This window comes from Calidris pugnax, unplaced genomic scaffold (assembly GCF_001431845.1).
Source record: "Calidris pugnax isolate Ruff unplaced genomic scaffold, ASM143184v1 scaffold89, whole genome shotgun sequence".
NCBI classification, from domain to species: domain Eukaryota; kingdom Metazoa; phylum Chordata; class Aves; order Charadriiformes; family Scolopacidae; genus Calidris; species Calidris pugnax.
Window position 1 is genome coordinate 5293724 of NW_015090865.1, and position 15488 is coordinate 5309211.

General features: G+C 40.9%; 1 protein-coding gene across 1 annotated transcript in view; it reads left to right on the top strand.

Moving 5' to 3' along the window:
- The window catches only part of DOCK1 (dedicator of cytokinesis 1), a 294524-nt gene that overhangs the window by 201725 nt on the left and 77311 nt on the right, over positions 1–15488 (top strand). The window contains exons 30-32 of the mRNA XM_014945313.1: positions 9407–9485; positions 10217–10317; positions 14552–14610. Of these exons, the coding sequence (XP_014800799.1) occupies positions 9407–9485; positions 10217–10317; positions 14552–14610 (239 nt within the window). The remainder of the gene's footprint in view (positions 1–9406; positions 9486–10216; positions 10318–14551; positions 14611–15488) is intronic.

Below are 15488 nucleotides of genomic sequence, written 5' to 3' on the forward strand. Positions count from 1 at the left end.
TCTTGGTAGTTAGGCAATAAAAGGGACGGTAAGGCTTAGGACTAAAAGCCAAATTCTTTTTGGCTCTCATGGAAACTTTCTGTCACCGGGCATCACGCTGAACTTTTTGTTTTGGGTGATGGATAGAAGAGACCTCTCCAGCAAACTGGACACACCTGATTTATGACCCCAGCAGCACCAAAGAGGTGTTAAAATTACCTTTGGACACCTTCTTGGTCTGCAGATTGCTTTTTTTTTTTTCTCATTAGTATTCTGTGATGGACTTTGATAAAGTAATTAAATACCCAGAGGAAAAATGGAGATTTTTGTTTTTCAAGGAACATTATGACATTTGTTTGGCCAGCTGCAATTGTCTTACCAATTGATTGCAGGATTGATGAAAATGCCAAAGAGTTTGAAATGTAGGGAATAGATTCTATTGATTTATCCATAATTACCTAAAGTAGCCTTAATCTGAATTCACATCCAGGTATGGAAATGGGTGTGTTGCAAAGGACAGTGCTGCCAGCACAAAATGAGGGAGGTTCCCCTGCTGCAAACTGTGAGACACTGTCATGTATTTGAAAAGTTGTGGCCAAGTTCAGTCAGAACTTCCATGGTTGGCAGGGAAATTCACCTGTGACGTCCTTTCCCACCCTACCCATGAGTTGCTTCTCTTTTTTAAAATTATTTCTCTTTCCAGACTGAATGCTGCTTTAAAAAGCAGCATGGTAGGAAAAAACATTTTCTCCTGTATTGATTTTTTTTACCACTGCAAAAACTAGCTCAATTCCCATCTCGGGTCAAGTGAAAATAAGAACTAAGATGATGTCTTTAGAGACTCCCCTCTTGCATTGCTAATGGCCTGTCGGTGTCTGGCCTGGAGCGGGTATGGGGAAAGCCATCTTCCTTCCCAGTTTGGAAAGGCAGAGCTGGGATCAGCATCTCTTGGCACCCACTGGGCTGCCAGGAGAGCTGGGTCTGGAAGCCTGGGGAGAAACTGGGTGTTGAAGCTCCACCAACTTTGGTCACCAAGTTTACGAGCATCTGAGAGCCCACAGAGGTGTCTTCAGTGGTCACACACTTGCCTGGAAGAGCAAATAAGCAAATTTTTAGCAAATAAACTCACTGAGGGAAGGTGATGATATCTGTACCACAGCAAAGACTTTTTTGCATTTTATTGAGCAGCCCATGATAATGAAAACTGCTTGTTTAATAGCTAACCTGATTGCAGAGATTTCTTCCAGCAGCACTACAACAAATTACATTTGTTTTAAATTAGAAGATCTATTGCAAGTTTTTGCCAACTACCATAATAAGAAACAGGCTCTGAACTCAGTAAGTCTTCTTCCTTTAGACTATTAACGTTTGGGTTAGAGGAGCACTAATACTGGCCATTTGGAATAGACACTACTTTCCCAGTCTTGTAGCCTCAGCTAAAGACTCCTAAATTAAATTGTCTTCTAGCATTTCCATTAGAAAACACTATTTCCAAGATTTTATTACTCTGTCATAAAATTCTCTAGGTGGCAGAATTTAGTACATAAGGTTATATCCAGGGCTGGAGTTACATCTGAGATAAAATTTCAGGAGACAAAGTTTACTGGTGCCTTTGAAAAAGATTATTGAAGTCTAAAGCCACCCCAAGAAACCACAGCTTGGACTTCGGAGTAGTGGCCAAGAAAGGAGCAGGGTGAGGGCAGTTAGACCTGGCCAGAGGTTGTCTGAGGAGGTTTCCCATGGGTTCCACATCCTTGTAAGTACTCAAAACCCAACTGAGCAACCAGTTTGACCAGAGACCTCCAGGGCACCTTCCAACCTTAACATTTCAGTGCTCCTCTGATTCTACAGCAACATCATAGGTGGGAAGTCCCATCAATTTTAGCAGGTCTCTGAGGTGGACTTTGTATCAGTTTGGATCCATCCGGCTGCTGGGTGGTAAGAGAACATCTGCAAGGACGTTTGAATGGACTGTAAATCCAAACCTTTTTATATACTGTTTACTATTAGAATTACAGAATGCTTAGAGTTGGAAGGGACCTTAAAGATCATCTCATTCCAACCCCCTGCCCTGGGCAGGGACACCTCCCACCAGACCAGGTTGCTCCAAGCCCCCTCCAACCTGCCCTTGAACCCCTCCAGGGATGGGGCAGCCACAGCTTCTCTGGGCAACTTGTTCAAGGCTCTCACCACCCTCACAGGAGTGAATTTCTTCCTAGTATCTAATCTAAATCTTCCCTTTTTTACTTTAAAACCCTTCCCCCTTGTCCTATGGCTCCCCTCCCTGATCCAGAGTGCCTCCCCATCTCTCCTGGAGCCCCTTTAGGGACTGGAAGGGGCTCTAAGGTCTCCCTGGAGCCTTCTCCAGGCTGAACCCCCCAACTCTCTCAGCCTGTCCTCACAGCGGAGGCGCTCCAGCCCTTGGAGCATCTTCGTGGCTCCCATGCTCCCGTCCAACAGGTCAAATTATATTTCCATTATACTTATGTTTATTTTTAAACCTTTATCATTTGATTGTCCAGTGGTGGAACGCTCTTGCCTGTGTATCCCAACGGGGTTGCTCCATCGGTTTTATTTTGAGGTGTGAGAGAGCTGTACTGCCAAGGGGGGGGTGTGATACAGCACCATGCACGGTCTCCGTTATTGGTAGTCACACCACAACTTTGTCCTTCAGGATTCCACAACTTGCAGTGATTTTTCATTCATCTGTCCCCATTGTTTCAGAGAACACGCAGCACAGAATATAAATTAGGAAAGAGGTGTCAGTGATTACAGATAATATGCTAAAACCGTTTCTGAAGTATTTATTAGAAAATAGGTTAATAAAGTGACACTGTGCACCTGTGCCGGTGTGGAGCAGACATTAGGAGAAGATTATGCTAATGCAAGTATTTAGTAGCAACTCTTCATTGGGATTACTCTGTGCTATTATCATCGTCAGACCAGGAATTGTAATTCAAAAGAAAGCAAAATACCAAGGCTTTTGTTTCTTATTTTTAAGGTTTGACTGCTCTTTAGCCTGATGAATTAGAGGATACTATAAGGAATCTTTTAAACTTTTTTTTTTTTTTTAAAAAGAGAGAAAGAGACTGGACAGAGAAGGATACAGAGTACTGGGTACAGAAGCTTCGAATGAAAAAGACTTTGGAAATGTTGTGTGGGCTGGGCAGTTGTCAGGTCTGGAGGTGTGAAGATGGGTGAAGAGCAATAACATCACCAGGAAAGAAAAGAGAGAAATTGGGAAGGGAGAAAATTGGGGGCAGATGTAAGGAGGGCAGGTACCTTCCTGCTCCCTCATTTTAATGATTTTGACTTTCATTTGACTTGTGCAAAACACGCGTATGAGGTCACTACCTATCCTCTGTGTTCCAGGCTTAAAATAATTGGAGAATCACCATATGTTGCGCCATGCCAATAGAGAAGTGGTTATAGGGGTATGTTAAAATACCAGTTTTAATTCCTGTGGAAGTAAAAAGTTGTTTAAAACTTAGCTGTGCTCTGCCACGCTGAGAAGTTGAAAAAGAATTTGGAGGTATTTGAAGTGATTGCTGTTTAAAGGGAGGCTTTGCTATTCATGCTTTAGTGAGCATTTGCTCAGGTTTGGGTTTTGCAGTGGGAATTCAAGGTCTAGGTCTGTTGTTTCGTACGCAGCCTGACAAGATAAGAGTAGTCTGTCTCAGAGAGGCACAGTACATTTGTCTCCCGGAGAAGCAGAAGCTCAAGCATGGAAAGCATGATGATGTGCAGGAAGGCTGATCAGCTGTAATAAAGCATTCATTATCCTTCCATCTAAATTAACTGAAATGACATCATAATAGTGCCTTTTATAAACTCACTCCAAATTCCCTCTCTTTTATTGAATTATCAGCTAAAGCTAAATTATTTTAAGCTGTGTCTGTATATTCTTGTTTAGATAATTATTCTGTCATTAGGGAAGCCATTTGTTCGTTCTTTCGTTCTTCTTTTTGGATCTTCACTTCAGGAAAAATACTGGGGAGGACATTTGTGGCTTCTATTGTTGCCTATTTTCTTGTCAGAAGTACTTTGCAAGAAGTGCTTACAGTGTAAACCCGAATCCCTGGGTACTAGAGCTAACTAAATAGTGTAGAATATTCTGTAAGATTGTTCCTACTTTTGCAATAGCTCTCTCTCTCTAGATTATTTCTCCTGAAAAGTCTCTTTGTGGAGGCAGTTTGGTCCATGTGTGCATTACCTGATGAGAGGGGTGCGTTGTGGCTTCGTTCCAGCTTTCCTCGCCTCCTTTAGCTTTTGCTGATCCTTTCCAGTGATGTGAGAGGCAGAATGAATGAAAATGGGGCAGAGAATATTTTTAGCCATGAGCGAACAAGCAAATCAGGGCACTTGACTAATTACAAGAGAGAAGGGAGGAAGAAAAAGCGACTGTACCTGAGAAAGAGGAAAAAAAATGAGTTGTTTGGCACAGTAACGACTGATACACTTATAAATTGAATCCCTTTGTCCCTTCTTCATTTATTATTGCCAGTCGAAGTCTAGATTTGATATATATGAGCAGCCTCCTGCATTCAGTGAGGTTGTTTGTAGGAAAAAGAGCCTCCTCGCAAAGGTAAAACTACAGAATCAAACCATTAATTTTTCAGCACTTGGTGGAAGAATCTCTAAGCGTGTGTCCACAAACCAATTAACCACCTGTGGGCCTGTTGGAAACAATTAATAATCAATAAGAGTGAAAAATCCCCAGAACTCAGTAGTTGCAGCTAAAATTAATTGCTGGCTTGAATCAGCAGCATATGAATTGATTTATTGACTCTGGATTGAGAGCCATAAATGGAGAGAAATTACTGAAGAAATTAGGACTAATGTGTCCGTTTGCCAAAGGCAGGACAAGGTGAATGACACCCCACCACATCAGAGGAGTTCCCTTAACCTGGTTTGTTGGGTTTTTTTGAGAATTTCTGCTCTTGATGGCCCATCCTTAGCGTCACAAAGTATTTCCCAATGTCAAACCCGTGCTGTGGTTTATCTCCTGTTCCTCACCTTAGCCCTCTGCCATGTTTCCGTGTCACTCTGGAAGTCTGGTGACTTCAACTGACGTTCCAGCTGAGGCCTTGCTGAGGCCAAATAAATGAAGAGAAATATTTGACATCTCCCAGTGGACCCTTTATCCCCATAGAAGCCAGGTTGAGCATTTTGTAACCAAGTGGCACGTTGATGCTCAGCTCTTTTACTGCCACTGGCCTCAGCACCCCTGTGCTCAGCACTGGTGTGTCTGACCACAGAGCAAGGGGACAGTCCCTGCCTCACAGGACCTGGGTACAAGAGCAGAGACACCAGAAAGCTGCTGATGCACTTGGAGCCATCCCCAGGGGCTCAGCACACATAAACCTCCTCTGTCCGGGATGTTAATTGTGTTATTCGGTAGATACCGGTGCCCTTTAGCAACGGTCGTTCTTCCTCCCACATACCATGAAGTGACTTCCTTCTGTAATTATATTCCTCTATTCCAGTCACATCATGGGAAATGTTAATTTCCTTCGTTTAATTGGGTTGATAAAGTCTTTTGTCTAACAAATCTTTTGCAATATGCTAGCGTTCGGGTTTGTTGCCGCGTGTGACGTTCTCGGGATCGTACCAGCGAACACTGGGATCGGATCCAGCCTCTGAACTTCCCTCTTTTTCAAGGTTTAACTTTTGTGGCTCTTCCTGGCACGGATAATGTATTCTTTTGTCAGTGGAAACTGAACTTCAAGAAAAGCACTTCTTTTTATGCGCGTGCGACTGGAAGCTAATCTTCGTTATTAATTACAGCCCGATAAGATGTGCCCCTGCGGATTGATGTTCTCCATCTGAGCCTAGGAGATAGTTTTGATACTTGTCTGTTGGCCCAGTGCTCTCCAAGTGCACCTTCGTCCTTACGCCTGTGGGTAGCAGCCAGATTATTCTTTTAGTTTAATTCTGCTTGTTCTGAAAAACCACATTTCCCTCAATTTTTTTTCAGTTTCTCTAACTTTGACAATGAAGTTACTGAAAATTGGCAGTCCCTGCTTTGGAAGAGGAAGAGGATAAAACTAACACCTGGAGTGATTTGTAAAATTTTTCTCCTTCCTCTTTTGAATTTCATTTGGGCATAAACCTGAACGGTTTTTACGTTCCTGACTTGGAGGGAATTTCACAGGCGATAACAGAGCATTTCATCCATTAGAGCCAAGAATTCATCAAGCACATTTTTTTTCCATCCAAACGATCTCTTCAGGGTAGTGATCTTTCTGTCTGAGTAACCACAGGGACCAGGTTTCATACCAAAACGGTGAAGCGATGCCAACCTCACCATCTTGCTTTTGCCTTTTAGCCCTTCGTCCCTTGTTAGTTCTTCTGCTTCTTTTTCACCCAACTGCAGCTCGCTCACGGGATGGTGTATGGACACTCCAGGTAGAAATACTTACTTTTTTTTCTCAGCTGACACTTCTCCTCACCCTTGTGTGGGCATAGAAGAGGTTACGAGGTGTCCAGGAGCACATGGGGTGGTGATCAGTGATCTCAGCCTGATAAAAACTACATTTATCTAAATGCAGCCTTATTGGGCCCCGAAACAGTAGAGCTTTTCACCAAGGTGGAGGACAAGTACTATGAGGAAATCTCTCTACTCTTATTGTCCCAGTATGCTATTACAGTTTACTGCCTCTTATTGCCAGTATTTTAATATATATTCTTAAAATTAACCTCATCAGATAAAAATCATGGTAATTTTGGTGTTTCCTCTTGGCACTGGGGGTACTGGACGTGAACGTGAGCTTGGCCATGACAGGGTCATTCTTGTAGCTTCAGTCATGCCAGGAGGTTGTGGCACTTAAATTGGTTACTGATTGATCTACTTCATAACTTCCCTTTTCCTCAGTTAAATCTGGATTATTCGGGCTGGATCATTCCCTTATCGTGCTGTCCCAGCCATGTTTCACTTTGCAGCACCGTGACTTGGGATGGAGGTATCTGCCTGCCCCCCGTGTTGTATCAAAGGGATTGTCAATATTTCCACAAATCCTTTCAGTACTGGTCGAAACAGGCACAAAATCCTCATTGACTTACACTTGATTTGCAACTGAAGATATACTGTTATAATAAAAATACTGTTCTCTTGGCTTTCACTGGGACAAGAGCTGGGCTTTCTTGGCTGACGTACGTTGGGAAGTGTTTTATGCAGTGACAGAAGGATTGAGTGTGGCATCAAATGAAATCAACATTAAAATGGGGTTTGAATAATTCAAAAATCAACGCTGAAATCTCTGCATCTCTCCTTTTGATGTTCTTTTGTAGAAAGTCAGGAGGAATACCTGCCTTCCTCGAGCAGCCTGATTGCTGGGGTCGCACATGGGCTGGGAGAGGGTGGTGATGTTTAATTACAGCGACGGTTTCACGGACGCACTGGGGTTTGGTCCTTTGCAGCTGCAACGTACAGTGGATTCTGCATTATTTGTTCTTTATTGGTATTCGCTAGAATGAATATGGGGGGAAAATGAGAGTTACAATTTAAAGAAAAATAATGGTATATAAAGTAATGAGATTGTTCCAAAGCTTAATTAGATGGAGCAGATTGAATACATTACAGTGATGTCTTGAGGCAACATAATTAAATTGTAGGCATAATCCCCCCTGTATTGGAACTGATTTTATCTTCATAAGGCAAGGAGCATTAGATGGCCTTTCCTACTATGTTAAATTACTAATTCTTCTAGGAAGACTTATGGATCTTACAGTATTATCAGACTTCAAAACCACAAAACAGGGTATAAGTCTACATATCAAACTGTTGATAGTCTGATTACGTGGATAACTTCAGTTTCAATCTTAGTATGTGCTAGAGCTCAGTAATTGAATCATAGATCTAAAATACATATATCTGCGGTGCATTGTTGTGTACGCTGAATTCAGCTCATTTATAAAATCTCTTAATGAAGTTGTTTTTTTCTGACAAAGCCCCTGGTGAATAATGGGCAGAAGTGCTGTTCCTGAAATGCATCTCTGCATATGGGGAGGAAAGTGGGCAGATGCCTGTGACACCTTAGCTAGAAAGAGTAATATTGGAAAACTTATCTATGTGTGTATACCTACATATATGTGTGACTAATTTTTCTGTATATTTGTTTATATTTTATATGTTCTTTAATCTTTTAGATTTTCTTTTGTATTTTCCTTCATAATTTTAATTTTTATTTTCCATGTAGATACTTCTCTTCACCTCCATTACACTGCTGTGAGGACAATCTGACTTTATAGTACAGATAATCCCAGCAGTGTCAATTTTTTCCCTTACTTTATTAATCTAGTGCACCTAAATAATCTCTCTTAGCATCCTGATGCCCATGTGTTATCTGGAGGTTTCATTTCTCTTGGGTTACCAAGCGTTTAGCTAAATATTGATTATTTTTTTTCAGGAGAGATCACTAGGTATCTTACATTCAGCAAAAGCTCTTTTGAACTGCTGCTACTGGTTTGTTTTAAATAATTATGATATTTGTTTGTCAGCCTGTAGAGAGATGAAATGTGTTATTTGCATTTGATAGTGAACTCTCTTTTTAAAGATTGCTCTTGGGGGCGGGGAGGGGGAGGAAAGTAGCACATGTCATGAGTGGTCTTTATCGTTGCTGGTTCTTTCAGGAGACATAAATCTCTAGCACAGTCTGCTCAAAAGACAAGCTCATTTGTCTGGGCATTAGCTGGCAGTTTTCTAGTATAAATTGAAAGTTTTCAGGAGGAATCTAATGTTTATTTTGGAAATGGAGATTAGGGTACCAAAGAATAATATGTTTACTTTTCAGCACCATGAATATGTAGTGACCTACTTACACTCTACCATTTGGTTTTATTTTTAAAGCTTGTCAAGCCAACTCCTATTGCAAGGGAAGAAGCGGCCTTTTTAGAAAAGCAATAAACTACACTGGATACTAAATTAGCATTTTAGAAGTAGAACAGCGAACAATGTTATGAAGACTGTCCTTCAACAGCGTGTTTATGTGTTATTGTACCATAAATAAAACAGCATTTGCCTTATGTGTTTAGACATGTTTTGTTTGACCTGCAAGTTAAAATACAGCAGTGAAGGGTCTGGGTTCGATACAACACTGCCGTGGTGTAAATATAAAAACATACGTACTATTTTCTAATAAACTGAATTTTTAATGACCTCTTGATAATCATGAAATATGTTAAAGACAAGTGATTTTATCCAGAGCATTCCTTGTGTTTCTGCATATGCTAATTTACTTGATTAATTTTGAGAACATCTGCATATAATTCAGTATACTTACCGGTGGTGAGATCACACTGCTTTTCAAGCAACAGCTACAAATCTCACTTTCCAGAGAGACTCAGATTTTTGTCTAATTGGGATGCCAAACGTACAAAGGTACCACAGAAGAGTGTGTAATTATGTCATTTTCTCTTGATCTTTCAGAGTCTTCCTGCGAGCAATTAATCAGTATGCAGATATGCTAAACAAAAAATTTCTTGATCAAGCCAACTTTGAGTTACAGGTAAGAAAAGAACCACCAGTTTCTTGGGGGCTAATGTTAATGTTGTAATAAATTTCTGTCCTAACTGTGTAATTTTGGTGTATGTATCTAGTGGGAGGTGTCCCTGCCCGTGGCAGGGGAGTTGGAATGAGGTGATCTTTAAGGTCCCTTCCAACACAAACCACTCTATGGTTCTACACGCTGTTATGAAGCCCAGGTGACCAATTATCCCAGTTAAGTCATTTCAGGCTCAACGGGTATGTACGATCCATTCGTGTCTTGTGGGTCTTGTCCTAGAAGAGCACCGAGTCTCACCCAGAGCATCACCAAAAACCCCTCCTTTCCTTCAGGAACTGCAAAAAGGGTTGTCCTCCCCCCTTTCTGCAGCAGAAGTCTTGCTTCAAATGTGGCACCCACGTGCCCTGCTGATGAGAAATGTGATGGTTTAGGTCACTTGCTCAAGATCCTTTTTTTTTTTTTTTTCATATTGATGTCTTCACATTTAATTTTACTCAAATCATCAAAACTCAATCGATTAGGATTTGTAGATGGGAAGTGTCTCGTGGAGACAAAAGCACGCCATAAATGTACTCAGAATATATCAAGAAACACTGTGTCTTTGGTGTCTGTCATTGTCACCTTTAAATATTTATGTGCATAATTTAGATACTTCTAAGATGTTTTGTAGATGCGCAGAAAAAACATTCCAGAGAATTAATGGTATCTATTCTTGTCATTTTGGGGTCTTTCAGCTTTGGAACAACTACTTCCACCTGGCTGTTGCTTTTCTCACGCAAGAGTCTTTACAACTGGAGAATTTTTCAAGTGCTAAAAGAGCAAAAATACTTAACAAGTAAGTCCTATTCGTCATCTAAATCATGGACAAGAACTTGAGGTCTATTAACATAATTTTAGTTTAATTTCTTAGCTAAATCCATTCAAATTGAGATGCAATCATGGTATAATGAAAGGTTGGCTTTAAAAACATGAATCAAGTATCGCATGTGTTTCTACCCTTGAATCAAGATCTAAATTACATGATTCATTACTGATGAAGACAGTATTTTATACTGCAGGATGATCATAAAGTCAAGACTTTTCAGAAGTATTAACATATTATAAAACAGAATTTTTAAATCACTTTAGCTTTGTGCTTATTCTAATCTCATTTTATGTGCGCTCTTTATTGCTTAATCCCTGACGGCCTTTTAGAGTGAATTTTTGTAACTACAGCCCGTTTCTCTGTGATATCCCCAAAGAATGGGTTTGTGTAACCACAGCCTCGTCTGCTTCCCCGCTTAAAAGGGATTACATTGCCTACCTCTGAACGGGGAGCTCCAGCTGCCTGAGCCCTCCGCAGAATCCCGCAGCAAATGAAACCTGTCAAACGAAAAAAAGACTGGAAAATTAATATTTTGCTTAGTTTCCCATTTCTCCTAAATTTCATCAGGGTTCCAATGTAGTGGACCTTATTGTTAGTTAACTAAATGCTGAAAAAAGCCGGTTACGTGTTTTCAAACCTGGTGTGTGGATTCTTTCTGTGTCATAACATTTGTAAGGAGCACCTGTGGAAGCCGCTCATTCCCGTGGCCAGTCAGGTCATCCCAGTTAATGCACAAAAATGGGGAGTTTCAGGGCTGGTTCCCTGAGCAGGTATAGCTCAGACTGCTTGTACGTACAATATATAGTCTATATAGAGAAAGAAGATGCATTTTGTATGACTTCACCTTCTAAATTGAAGCCTTTTTGTATATGATGATGATGATGATGATGAGAGACACCACGGTAGAATGGAGAGAGTTTATCGGTGCTGCAGTCAGATGTGATTTTAAAGACTTTTTGCTTTAACTGTGTGGGTTCCCAGCTTTGACCAGAAAAGACAGGTCTCTGTGTCCCATCCTTTCTATTTTTTTAGCAACAAAGTTTTGCCCTTCAAACTCGTCCACTCCCTCCGGAGTTTGGAGGCGCTCGCTTTGGAAGCTGTGCGGTGCCTGAGCGTTGAAACAGAATTTTTGAGCACTGTATGATCTAATATATGTACGTGTGACTCGTGGGGCTTCCTTGATGAAACGGGAATATTTACAAGTTCAGTGGAAAAGTGATGTCAAGCAGAGCTCAGGCTTCTGCGCTCGTGCTATAAATACCATAAATAACATTACAGCTGTACGTTTGCCAAAGGAAACCAAGGTGCTTTTGTAGAGGCGGGTAGATGTTATTTCATTAGATTTAGAATTGATGGAATAAACCGGTTTTGTTCAAGATGGGACCGGTGATGCAAATTCTCTTTTGTAATTCAGAGCATAAAGGATAGTTGCAAAATGCAAAGCTCTCCAATCTATCAGCCATCAAAGCCGTGGCTGCTCTCCCTCTCCCCTTGCTCTCTGTGCCCCAAGTTGGTGTGCACCCATGAGTGTTTCAGTTCAGAAATTACTGTGAAGTGCAATTGTGGACTCACACTCGTTCTAAGGACAGGAACCTTCCCCAGACATTTCCTTCAAGCGATTTTTCCCTTAAACCGAGCGGTGCAGCTTGCTGAAGAAATTCCAGAAATCATCAGATGTTTCTCACTGCTAATAAAAGTAAATAGATTAAGTCATTTGAAGTGGTTACTTAATGAAGTTTGCTAAATTGTAAATCTCTGTTTATAATGATTTTACGAGTTGTTATTTTCACTTTAATCGTGTTTTGGAGACAGAGATCAGGACCGTAAATTCTTCAGGATGCAATAAATGTATGGTCTGGAAGCACTAACTTACAAAAATGGGGAGTTTCAGGGCTGGTTCCCTGAGCAGGTATAGCTCAGACTGCTTGTACGTACAATATATAGTCTATATAGAGAAAGAAGATGCATTTTGTATGACTTCACCTTCTAAATTGAAGCCTTTTTGTATATGATGATGATGATGATGATGAGAGACACCACGGTAGAATGGAGAGAGTTTATCGGTGCTGCAGTCAGATGTGATTTTAAAGACTTTTTGCTTTAACTGTGTGGGTTCCCAGCTTTGACCAGAAAAGACAGGTCTCTGTGTCCCATCCTTTCTATTTTTTTAGCAACAAAGTTTTGCCCTTCAAACTCGTCCACTCCCTCCGGAGTTTGGAGGCGCTCGCTTTGGAAGCTGTGCGGTGCCTGAGCGTTGAAACAGAATTTTTGAGCACTGTATGATCTAATATATGTACGTGTGACTCGTGGGGCTTCCTTGATGAAACGGGAATATTTACAAGTTCAGTGGAAAAGTGATGTCAAGCAGAGCTCAGGCTTCTGCGCTCGTGCTATAAATACCATAAATAACATTACAGCTGTACGTTTGCCAAAGGAAACCAAGGTGCTTTTGTAGAGGCGGGTAGATGTTATTTCATTAGATTTAGAATTGATGGAATAAACCGGTTTTGTTCAAGATGGGACCGGTGATGCAAATTCTCTTTTGTAATTCAGAGCATAAAGGATAGTTGCAAAATGCAAAGCTCTCCAATCTATCAGCCATCAAAGCCGTGGCTGCTCTCCCTCTCCCCTTGCTCTCTGTGCCCCAAGTTGGTGTGCACCCATGAGTGTTTCAGTTCAGAAATTACTGTGAAGTGCAATTGTGGACTCACACTCGTTCTAAGGACAGGAACCTTCCCCAGACATTTCCTTCAAGCGATTTTTCCCTTAAACCGAGCGGTGCAGCTTGCTGAAGAAATTCCAGAAATCATCAGATGTTTCTCACTGCTAATAAAAGTAAATAGATTAAGTCATTTGAAGTGGTTACTTAATGAAGTTTGCTAAATTGTAAATCTCTGTTTATAATGATTTTACGAGTTGTTATTTTCACTTTAATCGTGTTTTGGAGACAGAGATCAGGACCGTAAATTCTTCAGGATGCAATAAATGTATGGTCTGGAAGCACTAACTTTTAATTGCTGTGTGAAACCACTACCGGTTCTGTGCCAAAGGGATGTAATTAATCGGTTAATTCAGTATCACACTCACCCATCTTTTTAAGTATATATTTCAGGTAATATGTCAAATATTTAATAATTAAAAAATTAGTTATTGTAATTTGTAGTTTTTGTTAAACATTGCATTTAAGCATTAGATAATCACAGGTTCTTAATGATGCAGAAGAATCTCTTTAATCCGTATTAATGACAGGGTATCTCACTGTTATCCCACAGAAATCCCACAAGTTGCCAGATATTACCATTTCCCTCATCTTGTTATTTAAACTAACGATCTTGAACATACAAACATTCTGTGTGGCAAATACAGGCTTGGAGCTCATTATGGTTCTGATCCCGTCATTAATGAAGACAACAGGGTGTTTTCCATTCATTAAGCTTTCCCAGCATTAATGTGGAGAGGGGGTGGAGGATTAAACCATCCCCGCTGGGAGACGGGAGGCGTTGGTGCCACCAGCTTGGGGGCAGAGCCGGGGGGTACCGGCGATGCTGAAGGATGGGGTCCCCCCTCCACCCCAGCTCCAGAGCTTCCTGGGACCACTGGGGACACAGAACCCCCTTGGAACCTCGAAACCTTCTCTTGGTTGATTTTGCTCATCGAGGTACAAGATGTCACAAGACGTTCCTTGTTGTGTTTTCTAGGACAATGCTATGCTAAGAGGGTGTGTAAAAATAAAACACAGCCTTAGGCTGGGAAGCTCTCTGTTATGCTTCCTCCAGCCATTACTGTTTGAAAAGCAGAAAATGCTCACAATTAATCTCTGCAGCCTCCCGGGGTGCTGAGGGGTGGTTAGGGAATCTGAGAAAATAGCAAAGGGATGTCTTGCACGGGGAGATGTTGAGTGTGTGTTTGTGTGTTCTCCCTTTGGTAAGTATCACTGCAGAAATTGAAATTTGAGGTCTTTTGAGGGAGAGCAAAGTAACACAAGGTGAGGAACAGAAACTGCTGTAAAAGGAATGTTTCAATTTCTGCATCACCCAAGCATCTCTGAGCTGCTGGGGGAGGGTGGATAATCTTATTGTATGGCTTGGATTTGGAGAATATGCTCCGTAACTTCAAATATCTTTGATTTTGAAATGAGATGTTTCTGTTTACTGTTATTTGATTTTTATTTTTTTTAACTCGTGGTTTTGTTTTCCTCTTCAAGGTATGGTGACATGAGAAGGCAGATTGGGTTTGAAATCAGGGACATGTGGTACAATCTGGGTAAGTAGCCTCAGCACCTACTGCTTAACGCTTTCAGTCTTTGTACACACCAAACTAGGGACAAAAAATGAACTTGCTTCCTCTTGAAATAGTGGTATGCTTCCAGAAGGCATTTAAAAAGCAGGTGATTTAAGAAACAAAGCCTCCTCCACATGCCTATTTCGCACATATGTATCTGGGAATATACATAGCCATGGTCAATGTTGACATATTTTCTATTTTTTCATGGTATTCAGCCTCATGATAAAGAAAAGTAAACTGTTGTGGTGATACCTGTTGAATGTTTTTTTCTTCTTAAAAACAATAAAAATATATATATACATGATCATATATGTGTACACAGATATATGTGGATGCAGTAACTGGGACTAGAGCAAAAGGATATCAGTAACTTAGCCTGGAACTTCTGTTTAAAGTCTGATTTTCAGTCTTGTTTGGTTGTATAACAATGATTCAGGAAGATCAGCAAAGAATGGGAACTTGGAGATCCCTGGAGCTCGTAGGTAAATTAGACATGTCTGACTATCTCAAGCCTGTGCTGTTCTGTGGGTATAATGTAGCTATATGGGGATTGAATTTCATGAGAAACCGAGTATTTGCTGTGACCTGAGAGTACTCATCTGCCAGATTTCATTTTCCTGAGCTTAACGGCAAAGACACTTCCGCTCTTCTGAGTTTTATCAAAAGTTCCTTAAATGATCAGAAATAACTGCATTTGCCACTTCACTTATATCTCTGGCTGAACTGTTGTTGCTGAAACTTGAAAAAAATCAGCATATGTAAGAGGAAGGGAAGGCAGGGGTTGAGAAGTGTTTGATATCCCAGAGTTTGCATTCGCTCCGCGGGAAGGATGAGAAAAGGCTGCTGAGAGCAGCTGA